The sequence below is a fragment of the Kogia breviceps genome, chromosome 14 (genome assembly GCF_026419965.1).
Source record: "Kogia breviceps isolate mKogBre1 chromosome 14, mKogBre1 haplotype 1, whole genome shotgun sequence".
NCBI lineage: Eukaryota > Metazoa > Chordata > Mammalia > Artiodactyla > Physeteridae > Kogia > Kogia breviceps.
Genome location: NC_081323.1, coordinates 38626937 through 38645298, shown reverse-complemented (window position 1 = coordinate 38645298; position 18362 = coordinate 38626937). Strand labels below are relative to the sequence as shown.

The window sequence follows — 18362 nt, the reverse complement described above, 5'->3', positions numbered from 1 at the left end:
GTCCATGCAGGTCCATGGAGAGACTTGGAAAATATCCCACCACCCTGACAAACTGGTTCCCGAGGTTTCTGAGGTCACTGGATTAAGTTGAAGAACCCAGAGGGAAAAGGGAGCCTTGGGAGGCAGGCCCTCTGACAGCTCACAGAAAGCCGTGGCAAACAGGCAGAGGCCTTCCTGGCTCCACCGTGAGCAGCTCTGTGTGGGCACAGCTCAGTAGGGCATTAACATATATATTGCCCATTGTGACGACAGGTGATAATTTTCATCTGGAATATCAAAGGAATATTCACTATGTGGTATTTTTTATGAAAGTTGGGAAAGATTCAGTATATCTTTTGGAAAATTTCCCTAAGAACAGCCAAAATAAAATAGTCTCAGTTCCTGTTATCTGGAATATTTCTTTAACAGACTTTCTTGAGCACCTTCTATTGTTAAGCAGTGCTCTGAGGGCCGGTCACCTTTGATAACTTGCTCCTTCCAGGATGGGTAAGCGTGCTTTTACCATATTTGGAAATTAGCAGATTGGTTTGGTTCATTTCAGATTTCAGTTCATCATGTAGTTCATTTCCAGCACCTGTGCCCAAAGCTGTAATGAAGCCAAGGGAGTGTGCCTTCTTTATCTAATATGACTTTAGCAAGTATGCAGGCTCAAGGTCTGTGCAGCTGCTGTCCAGATGTGTGATGGGCTTTATCTTGGTAGGCTTTATTGTTTGTTTACGAAGAAGTGTGGCATGTCACATAGCATAATGGCGAATTAAATGAATTCCAACCATTTACCTTAGCTGTGGAGCCCCTCCCTCCCTCTTTTCCTTCCTCCCCCTGCCCAGCCTTTCTGTCTCTGTCTTTTCCTCTCTTTCTTTGATTAGCAGGAGAGACCCACCACTCATGTAGCTTTATTCGAAGTCGTGCTCTGTTAGGAACTTGTGACTTGGCCAGGGGCTCTGGGAAGGAGGGCACACCTACCTTGACAGCCCAGTTAGCATTTGACCTTAGCAGTTATACGGGGGGGGGGGGGGGAACGACAGATCGTGCTGGTTTGCCCTCAGAGAGCTGACCCATCTCTTCTCCTGCCCTTGGCCTTCAGCTGTGAGACCCTGGCCTGGTCCCCCAGTTCTCATTAGGGGAATAGATGTCAGGCCTGGGAATAGATGGTCTGTAGGGTGTCCTTTAGTCATAAAACTGTTACTTTTTTGAGACTGCAAACACTGTAGGAACAAGTGAAAAAATTTTACATTGAGAGGCAGAATTCCACATGGTATTAAAAATGGGTTAAAAGTATGCAAAATGTATTTTACAGTTCCTTTTTTCATGCAGCCTATTTTATACTAGAGACCATTTTATTTCATCTAAAAATATGCTATTTAGTTCTAGATTCTTACAGATCATATTTTTGAGACTAGGATTTGATGATACTTTTTGAAAAATCCAGTCCTTAAAAACAAAATGCAGGGACTTCCCTGCAGTGGTTAAGAATCTGCCTGCCAATGCAGGGGACACGGGTTTGAGCCCTGGTCCAGGAAGATCCCACGTGCCATGGAGCAACTAAGCCCGTGTGCCACAACTACTGAGCCCATGCTTTAGAGCCTGCAAGCCACAACTACTGAGCCCCTGTGCCACAGCTACTGAAGCCCGCGTGCCTAGAGCCTGTGCTCCGCAACAAGAGAAGCCACTGCAATGAGAAACCCGTGCACCTCAATGAAGAGTAGCCCCCGCTTGCTGCAACTAGAGAAAGCCTGCGTGCAGCAATGAAGACCCAATGCAGCCAAAAATAAAATAAATAAATTTATAAAAACAAAATAAAACAAAATGCAGCTGCTCTTGCTTTACTGATTAAAGAAAAAAAATGAGCATTTTAAAAGAGTCAACTGGAACCTTATTGTGAGTTGAAAATATAACCTTCACTGTAATATGGCTCATAATCTATCTAACAGCAGATATGGTCTTAAAGCCTCACCACAGCCTTCTGTGTGGTCTGCCTGTCCTTCGGGAAAGGAAGGACATATGAGAAGACCAGTGTATAATTAAAAGTAATTAGATCACACATGCTTCAGCTTTGGTTGGGTATTTGCTGGAAAACTCTCTCCCCTGTTTTTCTATCTACCTGAACCACTTAGAACCCTCTAAGTATCCCCAGAGAGGGACTCCCTAAATTCTTAGCAGAGTTATTCAAGCCTGATTTAATACATTTAAGGGGACCGACTGTTTATCAGGCTCAAATACTATAATTTTTAAGATCTAGCTAAAGTTTTCAGAACAACCTTTATGAATGTTGTTTTCAAGTACACGTTCTTGACTTCCTAGAAACTTGTTTATTCCATTTACACCTCTGTCTAAATGGGCTTGCTAAGATGAACATCATTTAAAAATGTTCTAAATCATGTGCATTACATTGTTTAGAGAATAGAGATGAATAAATTAAAATTAAAATGACTCAGGGTTTGGATAAAGATATTTTTGTCTATTAGAAAAATAGAATCAAAGGTTATCAAATTTCTTAAAAAAATCATCTTTGACTAAGTAATAATAACTCTTAACACTCATCCAGGGCCTACTTTTTATAAATGATGATACTGAAGGTTTTCACATGCTTAGTCCTTTCAATAATTTTGAGTTAGGTATTACTGTTCCTGTTTTGTAAATAAGGAATCTGGGGTTCAGAAATAATGCTTTTCTTTTTTTTGTTTTCCATTATGGTTTATTACAGGATATTTAATATAGTTCTCTGTGCTATACAGTAGGATCTTGTTGTTTCTCCATTCTGTGTATACCAGTTTGCATCTGCTAATCCCAAACTCCCACTCCATCCCTCCCCAACTCTCTCTCCTGCTTGGCAACCACAGGACTGTTCTCTATGTCTGTGAGTCTGTTTCTGTTTCGTAGATAAGTTCATTTGTGTCATATTTTAGATTACACATATAAGTGATATATATATATATATATATATATATATATATATATATATATATATACCACATCTTCTTTATTCATTCATCTGTCAATGGACATTTAGGTTGCTTCCATGTCTTGGCTATAGTAAATAGTGTTGCTGTGAACATAGAGGTGCATGTATCTTTTTGAATTATAGTCCAGACATATACCCAGAAATGGGATTGCTGGATCATATGGTAGTTCTATTTTTAAATTTTTGAGGAACCTCCATACTGTTTTCCATAGTGGTTGCTCTGATTTACATTCTCACCAGTAGTGTAGGAGGGTTCCCTTCTTTCCACACCCTCTCCAGCATTTGTTATTTGTAGACTTTTTAATGATGGCCATTCTAACTGGTGTGAGGTGGTACCTCATTGTAGTTTTGATTTGCATTTCTCTAGTAATTAGTGATGTTGAGCATCTTTTCATGTGCCTGTTGGCCATCTGTATGTCTTCTTTGGAGAAATGTCTGTTTAGGTCTTCTGCCCATTTTTTGTTTGGGTTGTTTGTTTTTTTTGATATTGAGCTGCATGAGCTGTTTGTATAATTGCTTTTTAAAATAATAAAACCAAAACCCCTTAAACTGCACTGTCCATTATGGTTGCCAGTAACTGCAAGTGACTGTTGAGCACTTGGCACGTGGCCAGTCCAAATTGAGGTGCTAGAAACATAAAATACATACCTGACTTGAAAACTTAGGTAAAACACCACAAGTGTAAATATTTTTATACTGATTGCATGCTGAAATGATAACATGATGGATTTATTGGGTTAAATAAGACCTATTAGTAAAACTAATTTCACCTGTTTCTGTTTACCTTTTTATTAGATGCAGCTACTAGAAATTTTAAAATTACATCTGTGCTTTGCATTGTATTTCTGTTGGACCGTGTTGCTCTAAAAGTATCCATATGCGTGATCTAAATGGCAGATATTTCCATGCACGAGGCTTGTGAGTTAGGGCATCCTTCCCACCGTATTCCTTCCTCCACAGCAGCTCTCTCCAGCTTGCTCTTCAGGTTGGAGCAGGGTTTAGCACTTAAGAATTGGGTCCTTATCAATGGAGAACAGACTTGTGGTTGCCAAGGGGAGCGGGGAGGTGGGGAAGGGATGGAGGGGGAATCTGGGGTTAGCATATGCAAACTATTACATATAGAATGGATAAATAAGAAGGTCCTACTATATAGCACAGGGAACTATGTTCAATACCCTGTGATAAACCATAATGGAAAAGGATACAAAAAAGAATGTATACATATGTATAACTGAATCACTTTGCTGTCCCGCAGAAATTAACACAACATCATAAATCAACTACAATTAAAAGAATTGGGTCCTTATCACTAAATATCTTGCTATATTTCTGTTTTTTATTAGTTGTGGTTGTGTAGGTTGTTGTTGTTATTATTGGTTTTAGGCTTTGCTTCTAAAACATTCAATTAGCATTTAAGGGGGCTCCCTTTAACCCCTGTGTCCCTACTACATACATACACACACATTTCCCATCCTCTTAATATTGTTGAAAACACCATATTGTTTAGGTCAGTATTTAGTGTCTGTTATCATAACTATAAATGCTGAGCTGTCTATGAAATACTCTTTACTTTTTATTTTCTGCATAATTTTTGTTTATCCTAGAATCAGTAATTGCCTTGTATTATTCATTTGCTTAGCTTTCCGCGCAGCTGTCCTAATTCAATCTCATATTCTGCACTGTTTGTCTAAAATTCATCTGCATGCATGCAGACGCTTCCTGAAGAGACCTCTCCTGGAGCCTCACAACCGTCTCTGTCCTGGACTGATGATTCTCTGCTTGTCTAGCCCATGAATCTCATGCAGGGATCTGCTTTCACCAGATCCTGGGGTTTGCTCTGCCTTTTGCCTATCTCAGCCTTCCTTTTTCCTGTATCTTCCCTTTTTTTGGGTCAATTTCCTCCTTTTGGTGAAGCACATCTTTAGTAGCTTCCTGAGAAAGAATGCACAGGACATAAATTTTTTTAAGACCTTGCATGCCTAAAAATGCTTTTACCCCCGCCTCATGTTTAAATGCATTTGGGGTTTGAAAACAGTTTTCTTCAGGTTTTTTAGGCTATTTTTCCATTGCCTTTTAGATTCCAGAGTTGTTTTGGGTAGTTTGGAGCCAAATATTCTCTTACCACCACCCCCTTCCCCAAACTCACCCTCCCACAGATTTTTCAAGATTCTTTTTGTCATCAGTGCCTGAAATTTTACTGTGATATACACCCTTATATGGGTCTGCTTCTATCCTGATTTTTACATGTTGGTTCTCCTATACTGGTCCTTTAATTTTTAATTTATTCTCTCTTATTTTTCATCCTCTTTATTTTTGCTGAAGTTTCTGGATGACTTACTCAATATGATCCTCTGGACCTTCTATTAAGTTTTTAAATTTCAGCTATCATAGCTTTAATTTGTAGTTTTCTACAAGTTCCTTTTTTTAAAAAAAATTATTGCCTTACCGATGTAGTATCTCCTATCCCACTGATATTAGTGATAATTTCTTTAAAAATATTTCTTTCTCCTTGCATAGTCTAGGTTTCAGCCAAGTAGTTTTTTTCTGTTTGTTTTGTTTCCTTTCATGATAGAGTCTTTCCTTACATGCTAGGTGATTCCTGGTTGCTTAAGTGTATTTGAGAGTGGTACACTAAAGACATGGGAGTTAGTTCTGCACACAGATGTGGGGCTTGTGGGTGTGGCCTTCACTTTAGAGCCATCTGTCTTGGCTGTTTGTTTGGGGAACCCCTGATGTCAATACTTTTAGATCCAGTTCCCTGAATGAGGAGGTTTCAGTCTCCTATTTGGAGACTAAGGCAGGATAGAGGGGTGTGTTAGTCAAGCTTCTCCAGAGAAACAGAAACAATAGAAGATACAAACACACACACACATGTGTATGTATATATATGTATGTGTGTGTATTTATGAAAAGAGTTGGCTCATGAGATTTTGGAGGCCTTGGAGTCCCATGATATACTGTTTGCAAGCTGGAGACCCAGAAAAACCAGTGGTGTGATTCAGTCCAAGTCCAGGAGTGCCAGTGTCCAAGGGCAGGAAAGAAGATGGATGTCCCAAATCAGAGAGATCTTGGATTCACCCTTCCTCTACCTTTTTGTTCTATTTGGGCCCTCAGTGGATTGAATGATGTTCACCCACATTGGGGAGGGCCATCTGCTTTACTCAGTTCATGAATTCAAATGCTAATCTCTTCCAGAAGCATCCTCACAAACACACCTGAAGTAATGTTTACTAGTTATCTGGCATCCCTTAGCCCAGACAAGTCAACACATAAAATTAACCATCACAAGGGGCATGTGGGCTGCCCCTTAATTTCTTTTTTTTCAGTAGGATACCCCCCACTTTATGCTGTGCCTGGTGTTTTCTAGACCAGAGACCCTCTGTTTTACCCTCTCCAGAACATAGTTCTCTAGGCTCTGCAAGGTGGGAGAGGGCAGTTGCCTGGCGGAGCTCAGTAAAATGGAGTATAAGAACTTGATTCCTTTTTATTGCCAAATAGTATTCCATTGTGTGTATATATCACATTTTGTTACGTATATAGTGATACAAGCTTACCTCAGGAAACAAGAAAAATCTCAAATATCACATTTTGTTTACCCATTCATCATTTGATGGACATTTGGGTTGTCTCCACTTTTTTTGTTATTATGTATAATGCTGCTATGAAGATTCCTTTATAAATGTTTGTGTGAACATATGTTTTTATTTTCCTTGGGTACATACCTAGGAGTGGAAACGCTGAATCATATGGCAACTCTGTGTTTACCTTTTTTTTTGTTGTTGTTGTTGTTGTTGTTGTGGTATGCGGGCCTCTCACTGTTGTGGCCTCTCCCGTTGCGGGGCACAGGCTCCGGACGCGCAGGCTCAGCGGCCATGGCTCACGGGCCCAGCCGCTCCACGGCATGTGGCATCTTCCCGGACCGGGGCATGAACCTGTGTCCCCTGCATCGGCAGGCGGACTCTCAACCACTGCGTCACCAGGGAAGCCCTGTGTTTACCTTTTTGAAGAGCTGCCAAACTGTTTTCCAAAGTGGCTGCAACATTTTATATTTTCACCAGCCATGTATGAGAGTTCTCATCTATCTATATCTTTGTCAACACTTGTTATTGTTTGTCTTTTGTATTTTGCCATCCTAGTGGGTGTAAAGTGGTATATCATTGTGGTTTTGATTTGTATTTCCTTGATGACTAGTAATTTTGAGCATCTCTTTATGTGCTTATTAGCCATTTGTATGTCTTCTTTGGAAAAATGTCTATTCAAATCCTTTGTTCATTTTTCAGTTGGGTTATTCATCTTTTTATTGTTGTTTTAAAGTGTTTATTTTTGTTTTCTGGACATGAGTCCCTTATTTGTTGTATGATTTGCAGATATTTTCTCCCATTCTGTGGGTTGTCTTTTCAAGTTCTTGATAGTGTCCTTTAAAGCATTGAAATTTTAAATTTTGATGAAATCTGATTTACCAATTATTTCTTTTGTGACTGTGCCTTTGGTATCATGTCTAAGATATGACCTTGCCTTATGCAAGGTCACAAAAATTTATGCCTATGGTTTCTTCTAAGAGTTTATAGTTTTAGCTCTTACATTTAGGTCTATGATCCATTTTGAGTTAATTTTTGTATATAATGTGATGTAGTGTTCCAGCTTTATTCTTCTGAGTGTGGATATCCAGTTGTAACAGCACCATTTGTAGAAAGGGCTGTTTCGCAATTAAATTGTCACAGCACATTGGTTAAAAATCAATTGAACATAAATGTAAGGGTCTGTTTTGGGACTCTCAGTTTTATTCCATTGACCTATGTTTCTGTCTTTTATGCCAGTACCACACTGTCTTGATTACTCTAACTGTGTAGTAAGTGTTCAAATGGGGAAGTATGAACTCTTCAATTTTGTTCTTCTTTTTCAAGATTATTTTGGCTACTATAGATGTATTTTCATATGCATTTTAGGATAAGATTATCAATTTCTATAAAGTTAGATGGGGTTTTGATAGAGATTGTGTTATAGATCAATTTGGGGAGTATGGCTATCCTAACAAAATTAAGTGTTAATTTAATCCATGAATATGGGATAACTGTCCATTTACTTAAGTTTTAAATTTCTTTCAATAATAATTTATGGGTTTTGGTGTATAAATCTCGTGGGGTTTTTAAAAAAACTTTTTCCTAAGTATTCTTTCTGATGTTCTTGTAAACAGAATTGTTTTCTTAAATTCATTTCAGGATCACTCATTGCCAGAATATAGAAATATAGTTGACTTTTAAATATATTTACATCTTACAACTATACTTTGTAATTCTATTAGCTTTTTTTTTTTTTTTAATTCTTCAGGGTTTTCTGCATATAAGAACATGTCATTTGTGATAGGGACAGTTTTATCACTTCCTTCCCAATATGGATGCCTTTTATTTCTTTTTCTTGCCCAACTGCCCTGGCTCGCACCTCAGTGCAGCACATACAGTGCTGTGTGGAAGTGACAGAGCAGAAATCTCTGTTTTTTCCTCTTTGAGGAGGAGGCATTCAGTCGTTCATCATTTAGTATGGTTTTAGCTGTGGGTTTTTCTTAGTGGATTTTCTTTTCTTTTTTTTGGCTGCGCTGTGTGGCTTGTGGGATCTTAGTTCCCCGACCAGGGATTGAACCCAGGCCCTTGGCAGTGAAAGCGCCAAGCCCTTACCACTGAACCGCCAGGGAATTCCCTAGCTGTGGGTTCTGCATAGATGGTCTTGATCAGGTTGAGGATGCTTCCTTCTATTCCTAGTGTGTTGGATTTTGTTAATTTTTTTCTAAATTTGAGATAATCATGTGTTTTCTCTTTTATTCTATTAATATAGTGTATTATACTGATTTTGAGATGTTAAACCAATCTTATATTCCTGAGATAAATCTAATATCATGGTGTGTAATCCTTTTTATATGTTGCTAGCTTTGGTTTGTAGTATTTTGTTGAATACTGCTGTGTAGTTTTCCTTTCTTGTGATGTTTCTGTTTGGTATTGTTATCAGGATGTAACTGGCCTCTTAGAATGATTTGAGTTTTTCTTATGCTTCTTTTAAAGAGTCTGTGAAGGATTGGTATTAATTGTTCTTTAAACATTTGGTAGAGTACATCTGGGCCTGTGCTTTTCTTTGTGGGCAGTTTGTAAACTGTTAATTCAATATAATATTTTTGTTAAGACCAGTTATAAGTGAACATTCATCTTGTAAGAATACCTGTTGATATTTGATTATTCAGCCAACCTTTCTCTTATATATTATACAAATTGAAAGAAATTTTGATATACCTACTTTTTTGCCGCCAGCCGCGGCGGGTCCTTAAAGTGCAGCAACAATCGACGAGAGGGGGTAGGGAACTGAACGCACCAAGGTATGGGATCAGAAGGGCACAAGCAACTGATGGTTGCAAGGCAAGTTTAATAACAAAGCATAGCCATCTATATACCCCTAAAGCAGGGAATTTGCTTAGTCATGCCTTATGGGCATCAGCTGGTTGATTGGCTTCTCGGCTTAGTCACGCCTTATCGGCATCAGCTGGTTGATTGGCTTCTCGGCTTAGTCACGCCTTATCGGCATCAGCTGGTTGATTGGCTTCTCGGCTTCTCCCTCAAAGGCATCAATTTCCCCTCCAGGGTTGCTTTTCCTAGCTTTAGGGAACAACCAGGGACTCCCAGTAACTGAGCAGGTTCCTGGAGCGATTTGGCCAAAGGCCATCTCCTTTTTTACGTTCATACCATAAAGTCCAGGATGCATACCAAGGAGAGTACAATCGGGCCCTGAGGCTTATGAGGGCCTTAATGGCACCTTCCTCAGAGGGCAATGCTCGCCACACTTTTTAACTTTCTTTTTTCTTCTGTTAAAGGTCTGTAATTACTCTGGAATCAGTAAGCCATGGCGTCAAAGAAATTTGCTGTTAAGGTAAGTAATGCTTAATAGTTTTCTTTAAAATGATTAATCACTTGCTAATATAACTGAGTTCTGTGTTAATTGAAAACAGTAGCCCTGAACTTTCCTTCTACTCTTCAAATTTGGGACACTACTGAAAACTTGAAGCAGGTGATTGAATATTTGCATGTTAAGAATGAGATGGGGGAGAAAATGAATAGTTCATATGATCATGGGAGTTTCTTGCTTAAAGTCTTTTGTAAGATGCCTTTGGGGCAAAACTTGGTCCTTAATGTTAAAAAGTATTATTCACATTGTATGTCCAGGACGTGATTTTTGATTATGACAAAGCACGTAAAAGTAAAGAAGCAGGCAGCAAATGCTGCACCTGGGTGAATGTCAGAAGCGAGTTCTCCTGCCTGGCTGCCCTCTTTTGCTGTCCTCTTGTAAGCATCTCTATCCCTTGGTGGCTGGGTCTGAGACCTTCTCAGTTGTGGAGGAATGGGAGGGTCACCTGTGAGGGGTAGTGGGGAAGAAAAGGGGAAGAATTGGTAGTGAGTATGGTCGACCTTCCAGGTTCTGCATCCGAGGGTCCTGCATCCAACTAGCTGCAGATCCAGTCTCGAGATGAACCATTATATGAAGGATGATTCACATATGCCTGCTCTTTAGGGCATTTTCCCTGCACTAATGTTTTATTAAGCAGAAATTCAAAACACCGAAACAGAGAAATCATAGTGGTTAACCAGATCAGATTCTGTTTAGTGTTGTAGTCGTATCTTATCTTTACTAAGTCAGTGCTTTAGATTTACAACATATTTATAAATTTCATTACTTACAATTATTTCTAGTATCTGTATATTCTGTATGTAGTATTCCTCTCTGTGAGAGATTGTAAGTGGTGAAATTTCACAGTCTGTCTGTCTAAAAATGTCTTTTGGTTTTCTTCTAGAAAGTAAAGTTTGTTTTAGAATTTTAGATTGCACATCAGTTCCTCTCAGCACTTTAAAGGTATTTTTCCATTGTCTTTTGAAATCTCTTATAGCAACTGAGAAATGTTTTAATTATCAGTTGATGCTTAAAAACCACCTTAAAATGTAGTGACTTAAAACAGAAGCCATTTTATTCTCTCTCAGAATTCTGTAGGTCACCTGGTATCAGTTGGGCGGTTTCTCCTCTTGATGTTGGCTGGGGCTGCAGTCATCTGAGGACTCAGTTCAGCTGGCACATCAAAGCTGGCTGCCTATGTGGCTGGCAGTTGATCCTGGCTGTGCCTGGAATCTCACCTGGGGCTGTTAATTGTTGCCCTCAGTTCTCATTCAGGTGGCTACTCTGTGTGGCTTGGGCTCCTCTCCTAGCTTGGTGGCTGAGTTTTGAGGGATGGTGTCCCAGAGCAAAAGTTGTGGGAAGAAAAAAGTATAATTTGTCCGTCCCTTGAAGGCCTGAGCTCAGAAGTCCCACGTGCGTTTCCTCTGCATTCTATTGGTCAGAGCACTCAGAGGGTCAGCTCCAGGGAAGCTGCAACTCTCCATGGGAGAAGCAGCTTGTGCTCACAGGGAGGGGGAGGATCTGGGGGTGCATCTGTGGAGACTAGTCAGCAAAGAAGTCTACTGTCAGCCCATCGTGATTTCTTTCTTTGTTACCTTGCTTATCAAGATATCTTGGTTCTCTTTGGTTGCTCTTAAGATTTTATTTTTGTCTTTGATATTCTATAGTTTCACTGTGAAATCTTGAGATACAGACATTTATTTATCTGGCTTGGGATGCAATGTACATCTTCATTTGGAAGAGTCAAGTCTTTCATCAACTTTGGAGAATTTCGACCTTTTTCTCTGCAAGTACTGCTCCTCTCTGTTCTCTCTGATCTCTTCTTCTGGAACTCTTATACGAAGTTTCTTGAATAGTCCCATGTAACTGTTTATTATGTGCTAGAGGGTGATGTTAACTCATCGAAGACTGAGCGCCCGCATGCTGTCTGCTCAGAAAAGGACTGGGCCTCTTGCAAAGCTTCGCCCAAACTGGCTATGGTCCATTCGGATAGACAATCCTCGTCAACCGCAAAGCTTAGACCCTAGGCCCCTAATTATGCCAGAGCTGGGTCAATTGATTTCCAAGACATACATACCGATGTGGTAAATTCTGCTACGAGATTGCCTGATCTCACAGCTGCACCAGCAAGACTTGGAACCTAACTCCCAGATCATGCCAGGTGGGGGAGTAACCCCAACCATGGGTGTCAAGGCAGCAGGTTAGGGATAATCAGAGTTCTGACACATTATATGGAAGATTCTACACATCATGTTGTGTTGGTGTCCCTGCCTCTGTCTGATCACACAGGCAAGGAACAAGTGCTTTCCTAATCATGCAGTTTAAAAGGCCCACAACCCAAGCATTGGGATCCCATTCTGAAGGTCTGACATCCCACCCAGCCAGATTGCTGTGCACTGCCCTAGGGTGTCATGGGCAACAGGGGACATGCACACCTGCTCTTGCTGCGGTCACCACATGCCCGCTCTGATGAACTCTGCTTGGCCATTTACTGTTTCCTTTTTCTCTTCTCTTCATGTCTGTATGTTGCATTCAGAGTGCTTTTTTTTTTTATCAGATCTCTTCCAGTTTACTAAAATCTTGTCATCAGTATTCTCCTTTTTAATCTGTATTTATTTTACTCTTTGTTTATTTTTAGCGACTGTATTTTTCATTTGAGAATTTGTGTTTGGTTTTTTTTAAAAATTCAAATTCTACCAGTTCTTTTTTTATATATATACTTGTCCTTTTTTTCAATATGTTTCCATATCCTTCTTTTACCTCCTTCATAATCTTAAAGTAGTTTACTTTATAACCTCTTTTAGATTGTTCTGTCATTTCCACTGTTATTTACTAAGTGTGAAATACATGGGTGGAAAGACCTATGAGCTCAGCCCTGCAGAGCAGTGGAGCGGTTTCAAGTTTACTTCTGCTGGAGCCATTGGCATTTTGGTGGTTTTGGACCAGGTTTGTATTCATTTCAGGGCTTGGGATTCCACCACCTTGTGGGTAGTCTGACTTTGCAACCCACAACTGAGTATGGCACAAGCTTAGTGTTTTTAGTATTTTCCAGTATTTTCCTTGCTGTTCTCCCTCCCTTCCCCCAACCCCCCGCCCCTGCCAAAGCCCTGGGTGGATGGCAGGCTTCCATGCTGCTTCCCTTGGTCAGAGAGCAGAGATTTTTTTTTTGCATTTTCATGAAACTCACAGTTTCTCAAGAGGATGAAAGAAAAGCTCTCTTGAATAGCTCCTGTTCCAAGAAATTGTGGACAGACTTACCCATACGAACCCAAAGAGTATTTTATGAGGATATCTACAAATTGAGTACTTATTTCTGTGTCAAGCTTTGTCTTATGTGCTAAGCTGATACAAAGAACTGAAAGTTGAAGTTCTTCACAACTTCGGACTTAACTGGAATGAGTTTATTCTCAACTCCTCTCTCTCTCCTACCCTTTTTAGGCATTAGGATGCCAGCTGTCAGCTATCCTGGCTTCCAAATACTCTGACAACTAGGCTTGAACCTTCCAAAGGGGTGATTAATTTTTTTCCAGCTTGATTGAAATATCATTGACATATAACATTGTGTAAGTTTAAGGTGTACAGTGTGTTGATTTGATAAATGTATAAATTACAAAATGTTTACCACAGTAATTTTAGTTAACACATCCTTCACTTCACGTAATTACCATTTTGTTATTGTAATGGTGAGAACATTAGAGCTTTACTCTCAAGTATACAGTACAGTGTTGTTAACTTTAGTCACCATGCTGTACATTACATCCCCTGAACTTATTCATCATAACTAAAAGTTTGTACCCTTCAACCACCATCACCCCCATGTACCCCACCCCTCAGCCCCTGGCAACCACCATTCTACTCTGTTTCTATGAATTCAGTGTTTTAAGATTCCACATATAAGTGAAATCATATAGTATTTACTTGTTTTTCTCTGTCTGAGTTACTACACTTAGCATAATGTCCTCAAGGTCTATCTGTGTTGCTGCAAATGGCAGAATTTCCTTTTTATGGCTGAATAATATTCCATTGCATGTGTATACCATATTTTCTTTATTCATTCATCTGTCAGTGGACACTTAGGTTGTTTCCATGTCTTGGCTAGTGTGAATAATGCTGCAGTGAACACGGAGTGCAGATATCTCTTCAAGATAGTGATTTCATATCCTTCAGATATATACCCAGAGTGGGATTGCTGGATCATATGGCAGTTCTATTTTTAAATTTTTGATTAACCTCCATTTCTATAGTGACTGCACCAATTTACATTCCCACCAACCACGCACCAGGGTTCCCTTTTCTCTACAGTCTCACCAGCGTTTATCTCTTGTCTTTTTCATAATAGCTATTCTAACAGGTGTGAGGTGATATCTCATTGTGGTTTTGATTTGCCTTTCCAAAGGAATGATATTGATTAGTGCTGATAGGGATTTGTTATTTTTAGTAGTCTTTTCAGAGAACCAAATTCGGCTTTCATTTAATTTTCCTGTAGCATACTTGTTTTCTATTTTATTGACTTCTTTATTATTTCCTTCCTTCTACATTCTTTGAGCAAATTTGTCCTTTTTTTAGCTTCTTAAGGGGGAAGCTTAAATCATTGATTTTGGAACTTTTTGTATGATGTATGGAACTTTTTGGAACTTCTTCTTTTCTAGTATATGCACTTAAAGCTATGAATTTCTAAGTACCTACTTTACTTGTATTCTCTTGTTTTGATAGAGATGCTGTTAAAGTAGGAATTTTGCTTCCATTCAAATAAAAATATTTTCTAATTTTCATTGTTTCATTTTTGATTATGGCTTATTCAGATGTATATTGTATAGTTTCTAGGTATTTGGAAATTTTCTAATAATCATTTTGTTATTAGCATAATCATTTTTTTTAGCGTAATTCCTCTTGATATTTTGGTTAATGTTCTATAAACACTTGAAAAAAGTGTTGCTTATCAGGTGCATTGAACTGTATATCCGACTCAGGTCAGGTTTGTTGATTCTATTCTAAAAAATCTGCTTTGTGTTTACTCATATTTTGTCCACTTGTTTGATCAGTTGAGAGAGGTGTGTTAAAATCTCCAGCTATGGTTTTAGCTTTGTATATTTGTCCTTTTATTGATCTTGGCTTTGTATATCTTAAGGCTATATTAACACATATATACAAATTTATGATTACTCTTTCTGTTGAATAGAATCTTTAATTATTATGAAATATCTCTTTTTATTTCTAGTCATACTTAACCTAAAGTCTACTTGTCTGATATAAGTAGGGCCTGCATCTGGCATCCCCCAACCAGATATCTAAGTCCCCCACTGGATTCCTGAAGCCCAGCAGTCAGTAAGTTCCACCCATGTACAGAAACTTTCCAGTCAGAGATTTATTGTTTGTTCTTAATTATGAGTGGACAAAAGATACCACCAGAGATTTAAGGAAAACTTGAGAAGCAGAAAACCAGAGAACTGAAAAAGAGAGAAAAAAGCAAATGAGCCAAACTGGAGGATCAGAGAGATTCTAGTAAGCAAGAAAATACTTTAAAAAATATTATAATTAGTATCCTCAAAGCAAAAAAGGAGACTGTTATAACCATGTGACAAGTTCAGGATTTTATGAATAAGGGAAATTCCTGAAAATAGGTAAGAGCTCTTGTAAATTAAAAATATAATACAAATAAAAATTTAGTAAATTATGGGAAAATGGGTAAGGAAAACTGCACAGAAAGTAGAGCAAAAAGATAATAGTTAACAAAATGGGACGATAACACAAAATTAGAGGTGTACAGTATTGATACGAAAAATTGATTTTGAAAAAAATTGATATGAAATTGATATGAAAAAGTTCTAGAAAGGAAAACAAAGAAAATGGTGGAGAGGAAAATTATGAAAGAAGTAATACGATAAAATTACTAGAAATGATGGCACAAAGTTACTATTTGAAAGCTTCTGTGTGAGAGTGCACCTAAAAAAGGCAAGGAAAACAAGTTGTACTAAGGTGCATCATCCTAAAATTTCATAACACCAGGAATTCAGAGAAGATCCTAAAAGAAAATCAGATCACATACAGAGGGTCAGATTCAGAACAGCCTTCTCAGCAGCTATAGTTGTGGAGAGGAACAATTCCTTAGATATTCTGAGGATAATAGTTTCTGATCTTGGGTGGCCTCGGCCTGCAGCAGCTTGAAGCAGGATTTTGGTTCCCTGGCCGGAGATTGAGGTCGGGTTGCGGCAGTGAGAGCACAGAAACCTAGCCACTAGACCAGTGGTCAGTGACAAGGCCCTGGCCCTTTGGCTTTGCAGAAAAGAGTTCCCACGAAGATGGAAAGTAGTGAAACAAGTAAAGTGTTTATTAGGAGAAAAAAAAAAAAGAGTAGAGGATGTATGGATAGACACACGGGTGGACTCAGAGAGAGTTGCGCCCTCATGGTATTTTGAATCGCTTTTATGGGGCATTTCTTCTGGGTTTCCTTTGGTCTATCACTTTGCTTTGCCTGGTTCTGAGTCTGTATTTGGAACATGTTGGGATCTTCCCGTGTGTGTGTGCATCTCTCAGCCAAGATGGATTCCACCGAAGAGGCCTATGGGTAGTTGGCCTCTTACTGTGGGGTGGCTTCCTCCTCCCTTTTTGACCTCCAAGGAGCTTTCTAGTCCAGAAAGTTTCCTTGACTTGGAGAATGAGAAATATGTGGTCTCTTACCTTCTATCTGGGCAGGGCCCAGCCTCCTCTCTCAATTGTCCTTCTATTCTCATCTTGGAGTATCGGTTCACAGGGAACAAATCTTCAATTGCTTACCTGGGTGGGGGGGCTTGTGGCCCATCTACCTCCTGCCTCAGTTTCCAGCCCTGAATGCTTTTCACAGCTCAACTTTCAATCACATGTTAAGGTGGAATAGAGGCATTTTCAGACTTGCAAAATTTTCTTCTAATGTACCCTATTTTAGGAAGGATATAATTTTTCCCAGATGGGGTAGTGAACAGAGAAAGGGTGAGATTGGGATACAGGAAATAGGGAATCCAGCAGGTGAGGACCTAAGCAAATCCCATGATGATCAATTGTGTATAATGTTTAGAGAGTAACCAGTCCAGTTGGAACAGGACAGATGGTTCTATGAAAGATGTCTCCAACATAAAAGGAAATGAATAAAATACCACATGTACTTAAATGTATTGAGAGGAGTTTCTGTAGGTCAGAGTGTGGGAATGATTTAGTAGTAGGAATATGGGAAACTATTCCTTAATTCTAAGCAAACAAAAGATTATGCAAGATAGAAAAGTAAGCATAGTATAACTGCATGGCTCAGCTTTGAACACTTCATATGTTGCGATCTTCAAATTTTGGAAGTCTGGGGAAGGAGACGTGTGAACGGGTGGGTTGCAAGCATTATGTTTTCATTTTTCATGGATAGTGTTTAAATCTGAAATAATAAAAGATTACAGTATAAACAAAATATTCAGAACAATTTAGTAAATACCAGATGACATAGATGAAGTTCTCAGTGTGGTGTCTCCTAGTGAGTGAAAGTTGGGGTGAGGGTGGAGCCAGGATGGGACAGAAGAGGACTGTTTTTGATAGGTCATTTAAATCTGTGTATATGGATTACTATGATCAAAAATCACATGAATAAAAGTTAAAAGGAATTAACTTATGCAAATTTTCATATAGATGCATTTACTTTTGACCATCTGGGTTGAAAAATACTTGGATAGAGCACCGTTTCCAAACTAACAGAAAAGCAGATGAATACCAAACAATTTGCCACTTGCACACCTCAGTTGTTTATTCTGAGACTTTCCTTGGAATGGTATTAATTATCCATGCAAACAGGTTATTCTTATTCAAATGAAGAAAGGTCTTCTGACCTTCCTGCATAAAAAGGGCTTTTTAAAAACAAAGCAAAGCAAAACAAAACAAAACAAAACACTGCTGTGACCCTGGCCTTCAACTCTTTCTTATAACTGCCTCCTAGGCCAGAATTTCAGGAAATGGCAGTGGTGTATGAGATAAGTCCTTGGAACCCCAGCTTTCAGGGTCTCTTGACTTCTGGGCCACTGCAGCCCAGGGCAGGAGGATGTGTCCTAAACTCCAGTGAAAGCTTTCTCAGCTCAAAGTAGTAGTGGCAGCAGACACATGTCTCCCCAAGGCTCCTCCGTGATCTTAATTCTAGCTCTGCACCCACCCCAGTATTTTAGAACTTCCATAATTATAAGTTCTTTAGGGAACAAGGGGTCAGAAAATTACACCCCACAGATGAGCTACTTGTTTCTGTAAATAAAGTTTTATTGGAACACAGGCACTCCCATTTGTTTATATATTGTGCCTGGCTGCTTTTATGCTACAAAGGCAGAGTTGAATAGTTGCAACAAAGACCTTATTGTGTGCAAAGTCTGAAATATTTATATATTACATAAGCAGATTTAAGTATATAAATATATCTCTTAAAGCACATCTCAATTCCTACTGGCCATGTTTCAAGTGCTTAGAGGCACACATAGGT

The 18362-nt window shown here is 39.0% G+C and overlaps 1 protein-coding gene across 1 annotated transcript in view; it reads left to right on the top strand.

Moving 5' to 3' along the window:
• Positions 1–18362, top strand: part of SLX4IP (SLX4 interacting protein) — a 181602-nt gene that overhangs the window by 8853 nt on the left and 154387 nt on the right. The window contains 1 exon segment of the mRNA XM_067012696.1: positions 9816–9871. Within this exon segment, the coding sequence (XP_066868797.1) occupies positions 9845–9871 (27 nt within the window). The 5' untranslated portion in view covers positions 9816–9844.